Here is a 14,918-nt window from a genome sequence, read left to right on the forward strand (position 1 = left end):
CTCCTTGCCCGTCTCTGCTGCGACTGGGTGGCGGGCCGCGGCACTGCGTCTTCGAACACTGAGCCGCCAGCGCCCTGCTTTGCCTGGGAGCTGCCGTGGCCGTCCCTGTGGCTCGTCCCAGCCCCTCCCGGGAGGCTCCCTCCAGGGGACTCACACCCTTGCCACGCAGGAGCTTGTGTGTTTGCGCCCCCCGGTGCCCTCCTCCGGGCAAATGCCCATCCTTCTGCCCGTGTTCGAGCAGGTCTTGGCGCCTGCAGACACCGCTGTGGGGAGTGAGGGCGCTGGGGCATCTGTGTGGTGCCCTGGGGGCCTCTCCACTTGGTTGGTAGTGATGACTGCTGCTGTGCCGCTCGTTGTTACTGGCTGGAGGAGGTGCGTTCCCCCAGAACTGGCGCCGCATGGCCCGGCCCTGCTCAGCTCCCCTTCTGGCGCTTCTCTGGCTGTTGATGGGGGGGGGGGTTTATTGGCGTTTTGACGTCACGCAGTGACTAGCGCTGTTTGAAAAGCCGTGTATCTTACTTAGAAGCAGCCCTCTGTCTCCCTCGCCAGAAACAAACACCTCCACTGAAGACGCTCGGGCGTCGTGCCTGCCGACATCACCCCCGCCGGCCTCTGATGTCCGCGAATGTTTCCTTGGAAGCGCTGCCGGTGTGCTGGGCGCGGCGCAACGGCTGTCCTGCTGCGGAGAGGGCTTATCCCGCGCTGTTCTTCTGGGCCTGGCCACGGGCGCTTCTTGAAGGGCTCCTGTGAGCGGCGGGAGGGCGCCTGAGCCCTGGCGGCTCTCGGGGTTGTCCTCCGCTGCCTGCCGCTCCTTAGGGGGCTCGGCCGTCGCGTGTTGCTCATTCCTGGGGGTGGCGGCAGCCTCCTGGTGCACCATGTGGCGCTTCTCTGGCTGGGCAGCGAGCAGCGCCTGGTTCCTTGCGCGGGGCAGGGGCTGCGTGACGGGAGGCCCGCGCCTAGGCGGGAGGGCTGCCCGGTGATGCCGCCGCCCCCTCCTCACCGCCTCCAGCGGGACGTGCTGCGCTCCATCGCGGCCCTGCGGGCAGGGCCTAGGAGAGGGGGGTAAAGGGGGTGATTTGTACCCAGGTGCAGGGTCTAAAGGGGGGCCCAGGAGACAAGGAGGGGCCCAGAAATTTCCTGGGATCTGACATTTTCCAATTTCACCCAGACTCACTGCCAACATGGGATGCTGCGGGCATTATTGTGGGCACATGGCAGCGACTACTGCCACGAGTGCTACACACCAGGCCAGGGATGTGTCCGTTCCTCAACAGTGTCACACGTGGGAGGAAACCGCCCGCTACAGGAGCTCTTTGGCTTGTGGATCCGCAAACCATGAAAGAGGGTCGAGGAGCTCAGCGAAGGCTGCAGGGCTGCAGAAGGCCGTTCCAGTGCGAGCCCAAATGCAGTGGTACCATCTCCTGCAATGAGCTTCTGTGTTTGGGAGAGTACTTTAGAGAGACTTGGGAGTGTGTCTGTATTGCTGCACCCAGCTGCCAGCACCGGGGGCAGGTAGACTGGGCTCCAAAGACTTTGGGAAGGGGTCCAGATAAACTTTGTACCCCGATAAAATTCTTCTCAGAGGTCCCGCCTATGGGGTCCTGAGGGCAGCACGTCGCGTCCTGCGCCTCGACGAGCCCTACCGCCGCTGCAGCGGCCGCCAGCGGGGGCGGCCCAGGCGACGGGACTACGAGTCCCATCAGCCCGCCGCCCTGCCCTGCCCCGCCCGCCGGAGGGAGGTGGGCGGCGGCGGGCGAGCGAGCGTAGGCAGCGCGGTCGTGCCCAGGCCTGGCCCAGCCCCGCTCAGCTCCCTGGACGAGGCCGACTGCGGCGGCGGCTCCGCGGTCATGTCCGCCTCGGCGATCCCGGCCAGCTCGGGCGAGGCGCTGCGCTGCGCCCGCTTCCCGCTGGCAAGTGTCGGGCGGGCCCCAGCCGGAGCCCGGGCGGGGGCGGGCGGCCCGGAGCCCGCCCGTGCCCCTGACGCGCTCTCTCTGGCTCCGCAGGAGGCGGCCCGGGCCCTCGGCGACGAGGAGGCGGTGGAGGAGGAGGCCCTGGCCCTGGCGGAGGAGCGGCGCGCCCGGACCCCGCAGGAGCGGGCCCTGCACGAGGCGCGGCTGAAGGCGAAGGCCAAGCGGCGCTCGCGGCGCGCCTCCTCCCGCGACTCCCTCTCGGAGGGCGGCGAGCCCCGTGCGGACCCCGCCAGCCCCCGGGGCCGCCCCCACGACCGCCGCTCCCGCGCGGGGAAGGGGCGCGGCCTGCCCAAGAAAGGTACTCCGCCCTCGCCCGCCCCCTCCCTCGGCGGGCAGGACGGCTGCTGACGGCGCTCTCCCCCTGCAGGCGGCGCGGGGGGCAAGGGCGTGTGGGGCGCCCCCGGCGTGGTCTACGGCGAGCAGGAGCCCGACGCGCAGGACCCCAACTACGACGAGGCCGCGCAGGTAGGCGCCCTCCCCTCCGGCGGCGGGGCGCTGAGCTGAGCTGCGCCGCGCCGCGCGGGACTCGCCGCCCCTCGTGGCGCCGGCGGGGCGGAGGGAGCCAGCCTGCTGCCAGCGGGCGAGGACGGGCGTCGCGGGCAGGGCTTCCGCGGGCTCCCCCGGAAGGAGGAGCTCCTCTCCGCACCGAGGCCTGCTGTGACGCCCAATCACGGAGGGACCCGCAGTGGTTCTCAGCTCAACCCACCACTTGATGCCCTGGGCGGGGCGGGGCGGTGTGCCAGCGGGGCTCGGACTGGAATTAGTCGGGGGGGGGGGCGTGTGGGCTCCAGCAGGCCTACTCCAGCCCTCTGCAATCCGGACTCTCTCAGGGTGACACGGTCTATGCCACGGTGGTGCCTGAGCTGGACGAAGCTGAGCTGGAGAAGACTGTGCAGCCCACGGTGCTGGAGTACTTTGAGCACGGGGATTCCCTGGAAGTGGTGGTGAGTGGAGGCCGGCAAGCCACAGGAGCAGCAGCCGAGGGAGGCACCTTCTCGCTCTGGCTCCAGGCATCTCCTCAGCAGACCCAATTCAATTGGGTGGTGCATGCTGATTGTGCAAAACAGTGGGCCCTCCAGGACCAACCAACCTCCCCCCCCCCCACAGATAGTGAACTCTGTAGATAATGAAGTCCATAGCTGGAAGGCCTTGCAGCATCTCCAGGTGTTCCCAGGTGTCATCAGCACAAATGGGAAGTGACTTCCGGTTGCTTCCAGGAGGCCTTCTGAGGCCCTCCAGCTGCAGGCTTGGAACCCACAAAACTGGAATCTGTGTGTGCCGACCCTGCAGATAAGGAGACCTACTGTATAAATAAACGTTAGTAAGAGTAGTAATGTTAAAAGTTAATACATGCAAGTCTGCTTCATCAGTTGCAGTTTGTTTGCTCTTAAGCTGCGCTAGTCGTTCCTGAGAGCACCAGACTCCAGGGGGCCTGTCTTGTCCATCAGCCCGTCAACAGTGGTCAGCCAATTCCTCAACAGGAAGCCCACAAGCTGGAGAGAACAGCACCCCGTCCCATCCACTACTTCCCAGCTCCTCTGGCAGGGGCAGTTGCCATTGGGTTTGGAAAACTCAGTCACAGGTTATAAGCCGTGATGGATATGTGCAACATCCTGGTTTCCAAAATAGACTTTCTCAGAATGCCAGATGCAGGTGAGCGGCAACTAGGTTCCAGCCTGTTGTTGTCTTGTGCTCCCTGTGGCATCTAGTGGGCTACTATGAGATACAGGAAACTGGACTACGTGAGCCCTGAGTCTGATCCACTGCGGTGGTTCTTGTGATCTTATGCTGGGAAAATCAGTACAGAGAACTCAGCTTCAAAAGCTTGGTAGAAAAGAGGGTTTAAACAGGCAGCGAAACAAAAGCTGGAAGAGAGGTGGCCTGACCCCTTGGAGCAGAGAATTTGGCATGACAGGTGCCACCATGGAGAAGCCACCTCCTTGCCCCCACTGACCAGATCTCTGAGTAGGGCAAGCAAGAGGGTCTCTTCGAGTGACCTTAAAGGCTAGGAAGTGTCATGTGGGAGCTGGGGGTAGTCTTGCAGGCATGTTGGTCCCAAGCTGCCTAGGGATTTTTAAAGGTTTTGAATGCTTTTAAACCACCCCTGGAATTGCACTCCCAGATGAACTAGCAGCTAGGGCAGTTGGCAAGGACAGACTAAGCCCAGTTAAAACACCTGGTGCCAGGTAGTGCAGAATGTTGGTCTGTGTGTTCCAGCTGAAGGCTCCAGGCAGTCTTCCATGGTGGTGTTGTGTGAGGAGCCTTGCAAGAAGCCAGGTTCTGTGCGGCTGGTGGCGCTTCACCACAGCTGAGTCGGACTAACACAAGAACAGGGCAGAGTTACTCATGGGTGTGGTGGGTGCCTGGGCGTCCAGGAGCATCTTCAGCCTGCTTATGACCCCACCCAAGATAGGTGACAAGTAGCTGGTTTTCTGACCAAAAGACCTCTGCCTTTTTGGGACCACGATCAATTGCCTGCAAAGGATCTTTGGTCCTTGTTGACTGTGTTTGACTTCCTTTTGAGGCCAGTGGTCATTGCTGCATTTTGTGGCAGTGAATTTCACATGCTTATGCTGTGTGAAGAAATCCCAACTCTCCCTCCAGTCCATTTCCTGGGGTGACCCAACCCGGCTCTAGTGCAGCATTGTGGGAGAGGGAGAAAAGCGTTTCTCTCCACACCATCGTCTTATAGGTCTCAATCGTGCTTCCCATTCATCCCCAACGTTGACTCCATCTTATCCTTATTCCCAAGGAAGATGGGCAGTCCCCTTGTCGTTTGGGTGACCAGCTTTTGCGCCTTTGCCCACATGTCCTTTTTGGGGAGTGTCGACCAGGACTGTATGCAGCATCCAGACTGTGGCTACACTGCTGACTTGTGCAGGGTTGCTGTAGTGAGAGCGCTCTCATTCTTGGCTCCTCAGCCGGGTTTTCAGGCTTTTGAGGCTCAGACCACAGCAAAGCACCATAAAATTTGGGGAGTGCAATGACTTGTGTGCATTGAGTTCAATGTCAGAAAAGAGTGACAAAGGGAAACCCACACATAGCACTGCTGTTGGCGTCAGTAGAAAAGAGGAGCCCTTCCAGGGCTGAGCTTTGCATCTTGGCAGCTGGGTCTTGTGTCTTTGGCAGGAGCTGCTCCAGGGGCTGAACTTAGGTGGGCATAGAGCGGCGGTGCCCTCGCTGGCCATGGTGCTGTCCCTGGAGGGCAAGGCCAGCCACCGGGAGCTGACATCGCGCCTGCTGTCGGACCTTGTGGGGAAGGTGCTGAGCCCTGAAGATATTGCCACTGCTTTCGATGGGATGCTGCATGACCTCCCAGACCTTATCCTTGACACGCCGGAGGCTCCGCAGGTCAGGGGGCCCAGGCTCAGGGTGGGGGGGAGTGCGTTGATAGGCATGTGTCCCCTGAACTCTGTCTGTCTGTACAGATGCTGGGCCAGTTCATCGCCCGGGCTGTGGCTGACCACGCATTGCCACTTGATTTCCTTGAGCGCTACAAAGGCCGTGTTGACTGTGAACATGCACGGTGAGTGAGCAGCCTCTTTTCAAGCTGGCCCTCACCCCATCCTCATAACTGCAGGGCTTGGGCCTTTCTGAGGACACAGGGCTGGGTGCCTCCTGCTGGCTGACCCAGGCAGGCAGGAGCGTGTGCATTCCTCCTGCCTATAGCACGTCCAGCAGGTGGCGCTTCCCTAGCGACCCATCCTCTTCCACAGGGCTGCCTTGGATCGTGCTGCTGTCCTGCTGCGCATCAAGAGAGATGTCAACCGATTGGACAACGTGTGGGGTGTGGGCGGTGGCCAGAGACCCGTCAGGCATCTTATCAAGGAGGTAAAGTGCAGGGGTTGGGCCTTTGGCTGTTCTTGGGCCTGCACAGAGACATAAGTTCAGGGCTTAATTTAAGTTTTGACTTGTTAAGGTTATGTCCTTTCAATGCCATGCTTTAGCTAAGAGATGATGAGTGTAACTGGGCACGTGCAGAGTGCCACACTCATGTCTGTGGTGTATTGTGCTGCCATTGTGATGTTGACAACTGGGGCAGTGTCTGCAGAGCAGGCTGTTTGGGAGTCCTGCCCAAGATGCCATGCTGTTTGTTCCCAGAGGAAAAGCAGGAGTCAGGTCCGAAAAAGATATCCAAAAATGGAGGCCACTTCTTTTCTGCTGCTGTTCCTGAGCAGGCTGTTACCCTGGGGTCTGCCTGAGAGTAGAGCAGTGGCTCAGCTTAGGCCCCAGAATGTCTGCTGCACAGTTAAGATATTCGCCTTGGACGGGACTACCAAGAAATCAGCAAGGACACTGGGCCACTCATGGGGGCTGAGCTGTCTCGGGCTGCTCATGGACTGACAGCAGCTACGTGGTCCTGGCTGTGGGTGGGAGAGGGGATTTGCTGCTGCCATAACAGTTGACTTGCTTCTAGTCCTTAACAGCTACTTTGTAAGGTGAGATGGTATTATCCCCATGCTGCAGACTGAGAAGACTGAGGGCCCAGTATTATCCAACTTCCTAGTGCCAATGCAGCTGCAGTGTAGACGTGAGGCAAGGGAACAAATGTTCCCTCACCTTTAGGAGGCCTCTATGACCCCCCCCCCCCGCACTGCAGGATGCATCATACACCTTAATGCAAGGAGGGCTCAATCCTAGCCAACTTTCCAACACCAGTGTGGCTGCAATGCAGCCGCGAGGCAAAGGAACAAATGTTCCCACACTTTGAGGAGGTGTCTGTGACTGCCTCCCGACACAGGAAGCAGTGCACACGTCATTGGCACAGCAGCACCGGCACTAGAAAACTGGGTAGGATTGCGTCCACAGTGACTTAATAGCCCTATGGTGTTACACCAGTTCCTTGGAAATAGTCACACTGCGAACCTGGGGTTCACTGGGGTCTGGTGCAGCTCAGCGCCTGTATGGATGGGTGCAGTTTGTAGATGAGAAGGAAGCTGTGCGTGTCTGGACGGTGTGGAGATAGTGCAGTTTACTGGCTGTGCAAACCTCACTGCCGGAGGGGCTGAGCAGGGGCGGCTTTTTTTCTGTTCGGGCATCCAGCAGCACTCTTGTTCCCATGTCTCCAGATGAACCTTTTGCTCCGTGAATACCTGCTTTCAGGAGAAGTGTCTGAGGCTGAGCATTGTCTGCGCCAGCTAGAGGTACCACACTTCCACCACGAGCTTGTCTATGAGGTAGGCATGGCACAGCATGGGTGTGCTGGATAGGGACTAACGTGGCACCAGGGTGGTTCCAAGTCCAGACAGTGCCTCCTGCTGTCATGCATCTTGCTGGGTGCATGCCAGGCCACTCTCTGGCTGACCCCTTTTCTGCCAGCATCTCTGGGCCTGGCCAGGCCCCGTGGCACTCCTAGCTGTCAGCAGCCTTAGCTCCGCCCCCTTTCTGGGCAGCCCTCACGGCACATTTCTCTCCCCACGGTGCTAGGCTGTGGTGATGGTGCTGGAGTCTTCTGGTGAAGCAGCTGTGACCATGATGATGAAGTTGCTGAAGGTGCTGTGGGAGACGGGGCTGGTGACACTGGACCAGATGAACCGGGTAAGGGGCTGACTGGGAAGGGTGTTGACGTGGAGCGTTGAGGCCAGCAGCACTCTCAAGAGTAGCCCAAATCACGTCCAGGTCTGACCCTTGAATGAACAAGGGTGAGGTAACTGCCTCAGGCACTGGCAGAGTACCTCCCTACGCAAGCTCCACAGCCCCTCGGCACAATGTCCTCCTGGCATCTGGCTGTTGTCCGCATGTGTGCCGTGCCATTGCCACAGCATTGCCTGCGCTCAGTGAGCAAAGGCAGAGGAACCAGAGCTCCTGCTTCTCTGTCTGCGGTTTGCACTGCTCCTCTCTAAGTGCATCGGAGGCTGCTGCTCGTGGGCCTTGGACCCGGGTGTCTGGTTGTCCCTGCGCACCTGCTGCCAGCTGCATCACACCTGAGTTCTACATTCTCTGAGAGGCTTCTCAGCGCAACAGGCCTTTGCGAACGTCTGTTTTGGAAACCAAAACTCTGTGCTACTGTTTGCTTACTTTCCGTAGTTCTTCCCTTCCCTTGCTCCTCTATGCCCTGTCAGGGATGTCCTTGCTTTGCCACATACGAGCTGTACAGCTGGGTGTGATGCCCAAGACAGGAGCATTCCACAGCTCTTCTGCACAGTCCCTGGCATTTGCAGAAGTGGCCACATTCTGGTGTTGTAAAGCCAGTGGCGTCACTGTGGAGGTGCGAAGGGGTGAGGGCCACACCAGGCGATGCGCATGGGGGGGTGACACCACTACTGGCCAAAATTTTTAAAATCTTGGTATTTTCGAATAATACCATCATGTCTGTGTATCATTTGATGCGTAATTTGCGCTGAACGCAATGAAACAAACTGCGTTAAACATAAGAACATAAGAACAGCCCCACTGGATCAGGCCATAGGCCCATCTAGTCCAGCTTCCTGTATCTCACAGCGGCCCACCAAATGCCCCAGGGAGCACACCAGATAACAAGAGACCTCATCCTGGTGCCCTCCCTTGCATCTGGCATTCTGACATAGCCCATTTCTACAATCAGGAGGTTGCGCATACACATCATGGCTTGTACCCCGTAATGGATTTTTCCTCCAGAAACTTGTCCAATCCCCTTTTAAAGGCGTCTAGGCTAGACGCCATCACCACATCCTGTGGCAAGGAGTTCCACAGACCGACCACACGCTGAGTAAAGAAATATTTTCTTTTGTCTGTTCTAACTCTCCCAACACTCAATTTTAGTGGATGTCCCCTGGTTCTGGAGTTATGTGAGAGTGTAAAGAGCATCTCCCTATCCACTCTGTCCATCCCCTGCATAATTTTGTATGTCTCAATCATGTCCTCCCTCAGGCGTCTCTTTTCTAGGCTGAAGAGAAAATGTATGTCTCCTGAAAATCCAGGAGGGTGCCCGCATGGCTAACCAGCCAAGTTAGAGAGGCTGTGAAGGGCAAGGAAGCTTCCTTCCGTAAATGGAAGTCTTGCCCTAATGAGGAGAATAAAAAGGAACATAAACTGTGGCAAAAGAAATGTAAGAAGGTGATACTGGAGGCCAAGCGAGACTATGAGGAACGCATGGCCAGCAACATTAAGGGGAATAATAAAAGCTTCTTCAAATATGTTAGAAGCAGGAAACCCACCAGAGAAGCGGTTGGCCCTCTGGATGGTGAGGGAGGGAAAGGGGAGATAAAAGGAGACTTGGAGATGGCAGAGAAATTAAATGAGTTCTTTGCATCTGAATTCACGGCAGAAGACCTCGGGCAGATACCGCTGCCCGAACGGCCCCTCCTGACCGAGGAGTTAAGTCAGATAGAGGTTAAAAGAGAAGATGTTTCAGACCTCATTGATAAATTAAAGATCAATAAGTCACCGGGCCCTGATGGCATCCACCCAAGAGTTATTAAGGAATTGAAGAATGAAGTTGCAGACCTCTTGACTAAGGTATGCAACTTGTCCCTCAAAACGGCCACGGTGCCAGAAGATTGGAGGATAGCAAATGTCACGCCTATTTTTAAAAAGGGAAAGAGGGGGGAGAGAAGCAACAATGAGCCAGCAGCCCTGTTCCCCTTACCTCGACATGCTCTGTGTCTGAATCATGACTCAACCCCAGACCTGCACGAAGGAGTCTTTGGCCCCGGGGGGGGGCATCTGAGGGAGGGAGCAGCAAAGGCACATTGTTGCAGAGGTGCTCCATGAGAGCTGCATGTGGTGGGAGGGAGGCCTAGTGAGGACATGAGGGGATGAAGTCGACAGAGAGGCAGTCTGGGTACGAGCTCCTTTCCTTGGTTCTATGCAAGACTTGTGCTGTTTGCTCCATAAATTGTCAGCTTTCACTTAAGATAAATGCAGATGAATCTGGGTCCTTTTTGTTGTGTGTTGATTGACACCTACAAGTGTTTTTTGTAATACCATAGAAACTTTAAATTGAATACCTGGGAAAAAACCTCAGTAGACTGGCAAACATGTCTTTTGTGCTTCTGAACTGGGAGGAAAAAAGACTCCTAAGTGCTTATTCAACACACGGGACAGGACTGATTTTGCCTGCTGTGGGGAGAGAGTATCTCATTCTTGGCACCAGGCAGCAGAGGATGTTCTGGGCAGGCCCTGCTGGCGGCGTGGCTGTGGTCTCACTTTACTGCTTGAGACCTGTGTTGACCTGTGACCCCCTCCTTTTCCCCTCCTCCACCCCCACTCCTTGCTGCCCAGGGCTTCCAACGGGTGTATGATGAGCTCGGAGATATCAGCCTGGACGTGCCACTTGCCCACAGCATCCTGGAGCGCCTGGTGGACCTCTGCTTTGAGGAGGGCGTCATCACCAAGCAGCTGAGAGACACCTGCCCTGCGCGGTACAGCCAGGCTGATCCTTCAGTCGCCTCTGGGGCTAAAGGGAGATGGGAGACTAGGCCTTGGTCACCATCACCTCTCTGAATGGGCAGAGGATCCTGTCTTCTCCCCAAATGTCAGACTGCTGACTTGCTTTGGAGGCTGTTTTGACCAACTCCTGAAATAGCCACTAAAACAATATGTAGGGTTTTCCCTGACTAATCTAAACATGGGCTTGATTATTTGCATGTATAAGTTTGGCACTGCCCACCCCAGATGTAGCCTGAAGGCTGCTGGATGTGTGGTTGCAGGGGTGGGCAACCAGAGCATCAGAGGGCAAGCAGAGAGCATGTCTGCGGTGGAGTGTCTGTTTTTGGGGAGGTGGGATGCAGGTTCACATAAGCGGGGAGGCAGATCTGAACTGGCTTTGTGCTGAAGGGCTGGGAGGGGGACTTCTGGCCACATGCTCCTTGCTAACCTCCCTCCTTCTCTTCTCAGGGGCCGGAAGCGCTTTGTCAGCGAGGGAGATGGTGGCCAGATTAAGCAGTAATGGGGGCTTCCAGCCCTGCCTTTTGCCCTCTCTCACCAGTGGTGCCCCTAGGCCTGTAAGCAACTGAAGGGGCAGGAGACTCTTGCTGAACAACTCCAGAGCTGTCCCTCCCTCTCACCTGCGTAGGGCTGGCTCCGGATGACTCGGTTGAGAAGGCGAGGGGTGCAGGGTGCTTCCATCAGGGAAACAGGTCCCCTCTCTGGTTGTCCTGCCACTGTCACCAGTCCCTGACAACAGCTGGGATTGCAGAAGTTGCAGCTTCCAGCTTCAATGTGGTCCTTGCCCTGCAGACGGGCCTCACCTCCCTCCCACTGTGGCCAGAGACTTGGGCACCCTGCTCCCTCATTGCCTTCACCTGATTTCAGCCCTGGCATTTATTCTAGCGTCCCACTTGGGATGGGTGACTCTGCCTACCTGCCTGCCTCCCTCCCCACTGTTGCGGAGGTGGTCGAGAGCCTGAGGGTGCTTGAGAAGTGTCTTTTCCCCAGGCACTGCTGCCCCATCAGGCCACATTTTCCTGGTAACTACAAGGATGTCCTATCTTTCTTGCAAGATGTGGCTTTGGTATGCAAGGGGAGGGGGGGTGAGAGGAGGTGTCTGGAAGTTCTGGAGCAGAAAGAAAGTAGTTTCTTGGGAGCCTTGTGAGGGAGTGCGGCAGGGGCACATGCTGGTTGCTATAGGGGAAGGCTGGGCATGTCTTGGGGCACTGGAAAATCAGCTTGCTGGGTTGATCTTATTGGTCTGGGGGAGGGAAAAGCTGTAGGGTCTTGTGAACCAGGCTTGAGAAATTTGGCGGGGAGGGCAAGCTCCCTGATGTCCTTGCAAGGAAAGGTGGTGGGGATGGGTGACTGATAGAAAAGCCAAATAAAACACATTTATCCAAAGACTTTGCCTGTTCTCAGTGGAGAAGGGACTTGAGTCAGAGGGAGGGCGCTGTGCCCTTGTGTGGCAAGAAAACTGTTTTTCTCCCTCTCCTACAAAACCGGGGTTAGGAGCCAAATGGGGTTCCAGGGATGTGCAGGAATCACAACACTGAGTTGCGCGTCTCCCTTGACACTAGTTGCCTGTAAGTCATAACATCCATACCGGGTAAGATGGTGGAATGCCTCATCAAAGATAGAATCTCAAAACACGTAGACGAACAGGCCTTGCTGAGGGAGAGTCAGCATGGCTTCTGTAAGGGTAAGTCTTGCCTCACGAACCTTATAGAATTCTTTGAAAAGGTCAACAGGCATGTGGATGCGGGAGAACCCGTGGACATTATATATCTGGACTTTCAGAAGGCGTTTGACACGGTCCCTCACCAAAGGCTGCTGAAAAAACTCCACAGTCAGGGAATTAGAGGACAGGTCCTCTCATGGACTGAGAATTGGTTGGAGGCCAGGAAGCAGAGAGTGGGTGTCAATGGGCAATTTTCACAATGGAGAGAGGTGAAAAGCGGTGTGCCCCAAGGATCTGTCCTGGGACCGGTGCTTTTCAACCTCTTCATAAATGACCTGGAGACAGGGTTGAGCAGCGAAGTGGCTAAGTTTGCAGACGACGCCAAACTTTTCCGAGTGGTGAAGACCAGAAGTGATTGTGAGGAGCTCCAGAAGGATCTCTCCAGACTGGCAGAATGGGCAGCAAAATGGCAGATGCGCTTCAATGTCAGTAAGTGTAAAGTCATGCACATTGAGGCAAAAAATCAAAACTTCACATATAGGCTAATGGGTTCTGAGTTGTCTGTGACAGTTCAGGAGAGAGATCTTGGGGTGGTGGTGGACAGGTCGATGAAAGTGTCAATCCAATGTGCGGCGGCAGTGAAGAAGGCCAATTCTATGCTTGGGATCATTAGGAAAGGTATTGAGAACAAAACGGCTGATATTATAATGCTGTTGTACAAATCGATGGTAAGGCCACACCTGGAGTATTGTGTCCAGTTCTGGTCGCCGCATCTCAAAAAAGACATAGTGGAAATGGAAAAGGTGCCAAAGAGAGCGACTAAGATGATGACTGGGGCACCTTCCTTATGAGGAAAGGCTATGGCGTTTGGGCCTCTTCAGCCTAGAAAAGAGACGCCTGAGGGGGGACATGATTGAAACACACAAAATTATGCAGGGGATGGACAGAGTGGATAAAGAGATGCTCTTTACACTTACATAACACCAGAACCAGGGGACATCCACTAAAATTGAGTGTTGAGAGAGTTAGAACAGACAAAAGAAAATATTTCTTTACTCATTATGTGGTTGGTCTGTGGAACTCCTTGCCACAGGATGTGGTGATGGCATCTGGCCTGGATGCCTTTAAAATGGGATTGGACAAGTTTCTGAAGGAAAAATCCATTATGGGTCACAAGCCATGATGTTTATGTGCAACCTCCTGATTTTAGAAATGGGCTATGCCCGATGCAAGGGAGGGCACCAGGATGCAGTTCTTTAGTTATCTGGTGTGCTCCCTGGGGCATTTGGTGGGCCAGGAAGCTGGAATAGATGGGCCTATGGCCTGATCCAGTGGGGCTGTTCTTATAATGGATGGCTGTCGTGGTTCATCCAGGGTTGTTTCTCATGTCATTTTGACTCTAGTCCAAGTCTTTGTGAGAAACTAGTAGGAGTCTCAGAAGTGGTGAAAAATAAAGCAAAAAAACAAACGAGCACATACCCAAAACACTCACAGGCATACACAAAAGCAAGTATTGAGTCTATTCAAGTCTTAATTTTTAGGGTAAAACCCCTGAGTCTGCCTGTGTTTTTGCCACGTTTGACATGAGTTGCAAAAAACATGCTTTGGCGAGTAAAGTCCAAAGTCACAAGTCTCCGTCCCTGTGGGCTGCAGCCTAAAGTAGGCTGTGGTGGGGACGCTGGGATGCCAGTTCACAAGTTCAAATGTGGGACTGCCCCAAGGGTGAGGTCTAAGGGTTTATCATTCCTGTTGGTGCTTCCCCATTAGAAAGTACCTGAGGGATATACTGGAGTGTTGTGCTGCCATATGCAGTGTGCCCATCAGCTGGTGGGCTTCCTCACTGGTCTGGCTACTGATTATAGTGGAAATGGAAAAGGTGCAGAAGAGAGTAACCAAAATGATTACTGGACTGGGGCACCTCCCTTACAAGGAAAGGCTACAGCGTTTGGGCCTTCTCAGCCTAGAAAAGAGGCGCCTGAGGGGGGACATGATTGAGCTTGCATGATTTTGTATCATGCTAATTATGCAGGGGATGGACAGGGTGGATAGAGAGATGCTCTTTACCATCTCACACAACACCAGAACCAGGAGACATCCACTAAAGTTGAGTGTTGGGAGAGTTAGGGCAGACAAAAGAAAATATTGCTTTACCCAGCGTGTAATTAGTCTGGAACTCCTTGCCACAGGAAGTGGTGATGGTATCTTACCTAGATGCCTTTAAGAGGGGATTGGATAAATTTCTGGAGGAAAAGTTCATCACGGGTTACAAATCATTGTAGGTATGTGCAAGGTAGAGGTAGGCTGCCTCTGATTGCCAGATGCAGGGGAGGGCAGCAGGACGCAGGTTGTGTCTGTTTAGTATGCTCCCTGAAGCATTTGGTGGGCCACTGAGGAAGCGGGACTAGATGGGCCTTTGGCCTGATCCAGCAGGGCTCTTCTATTCTTACTGTCTGCCTCCAGGGCGGAACTGGGCCTCCAGAATGCTGCTCTCTCCACTGTATAGGAATTGGGTCAATAAAAGGTGTGAAAGCAGTGGCTGGCTGCAGGATGCAGTGCTGGAGCCGGGAGAACAGACGTCCAGGGCCGAACCCGACTACTGAAGAAAGGGAGGAGAACAGGACTCGGTGCTGCCTGAGCTTTTGCTCTGCTGCTGCGCGTGCACGGAGACCGCTGGGCGGGCAGGAGGGGTTTCCGGCACTGGGCGCGCAGGGGTCGGCCACGCGCGCAGCCCTCCCGCTTCCAGCCCGCGTCGCCCAGGAGGGGCGCCTGAGCCCGAGCAACGCCAGCCAAGCGCGCGCCCGCCCGTGGGCCCGACTACAGTTCCCAGCATGCGCGGGGGCGCCGCCTGGTGCGCGCGGGGCCTGCCGGGAGCCGTGGTTCCGGCGCGGGGACACGTCAGGCGAGGCGAGCCGCCCAGC

General features: G+C 56.0%; 1 protein-coding gene across 1 annotated transcript; it reads left to right on the forward strand.

Annotated features, from left to right (window-relative positions):
• The first annotated feature begins 1,737 nt into the window (after positions 1 to 1,737).
• On the forward strand, positions 1,738 to 11,723 carry LOC136655909 (programmed cell death protein 4-like). The gene is made up of 11 exons (XM_066632640.1): positions 1,738 to 1,910; positions 2,004 to 2,268; positions 2,338 to 2,435; positions 2,801 to 2,914; positions 5,100 to 5,321; positions 5,399 to 5,496; positions 5,687 to 5,801; positions 7,040 to 7,147; positions 7,398 to 7,508; positions 10,173 to 10,312; positions 10,788 to 11,723. The coding sequence occupies exons 1-11, from the start codon at positions 1,848 to 1,850 to the stop codon at positions 10,837 to 10,839; spliced, it is 1,386 nt and encodes a 461-aa protein (XP_066488737.1). The 5' UTR covers positions 1,738 to 1,847; the 3' UTR covers positions 10,840 to 11,723.
• The last annotated feature ends 3,195 nt before the right edge of the window (positions 11,724 to 14,918 follow it).

This window comes from Tiliqua scincoides, chromosome 6 (genome assembly GCF_035046505.1).
Source record: "Tiliqua scincoides isolate rTilSci1 chromosome 6, rTilSci1.hap2, whole genome shotgun sequence".
Taxonomy (NCBI): Eukaryota; Metazoa; Chordata; class Lepidosauria; order Squamata; family Scincidae; genus Tiliqua; species Tiliqua scincoides.

Bases quoted from the DNA above. Each gene is read 5' to 3' on its own strand.
- LOC136655909 (XM_066632640.1), top strand. From the start codon at position 1,848: ATGTCCGCCTCGGCGATCCCGGCCAGCTCGGGCGAGGCGCTGCGCTGC. The intron at 5,802-7,039 runs GTAAAGTGCAGG...CCATGTCTCCAG, and splicing joins TCAGGCATCTTATCAAGGAG to ATGAACCTTTTGCTCCGTGA. The intron at 7,148-7,397 runs GTAGGCATGGCA...CCACGGTGCTAG, and splicing joins ACCACGAGCTTGTCTATGAG to GCTGTGGTGATGGTGCTGGA.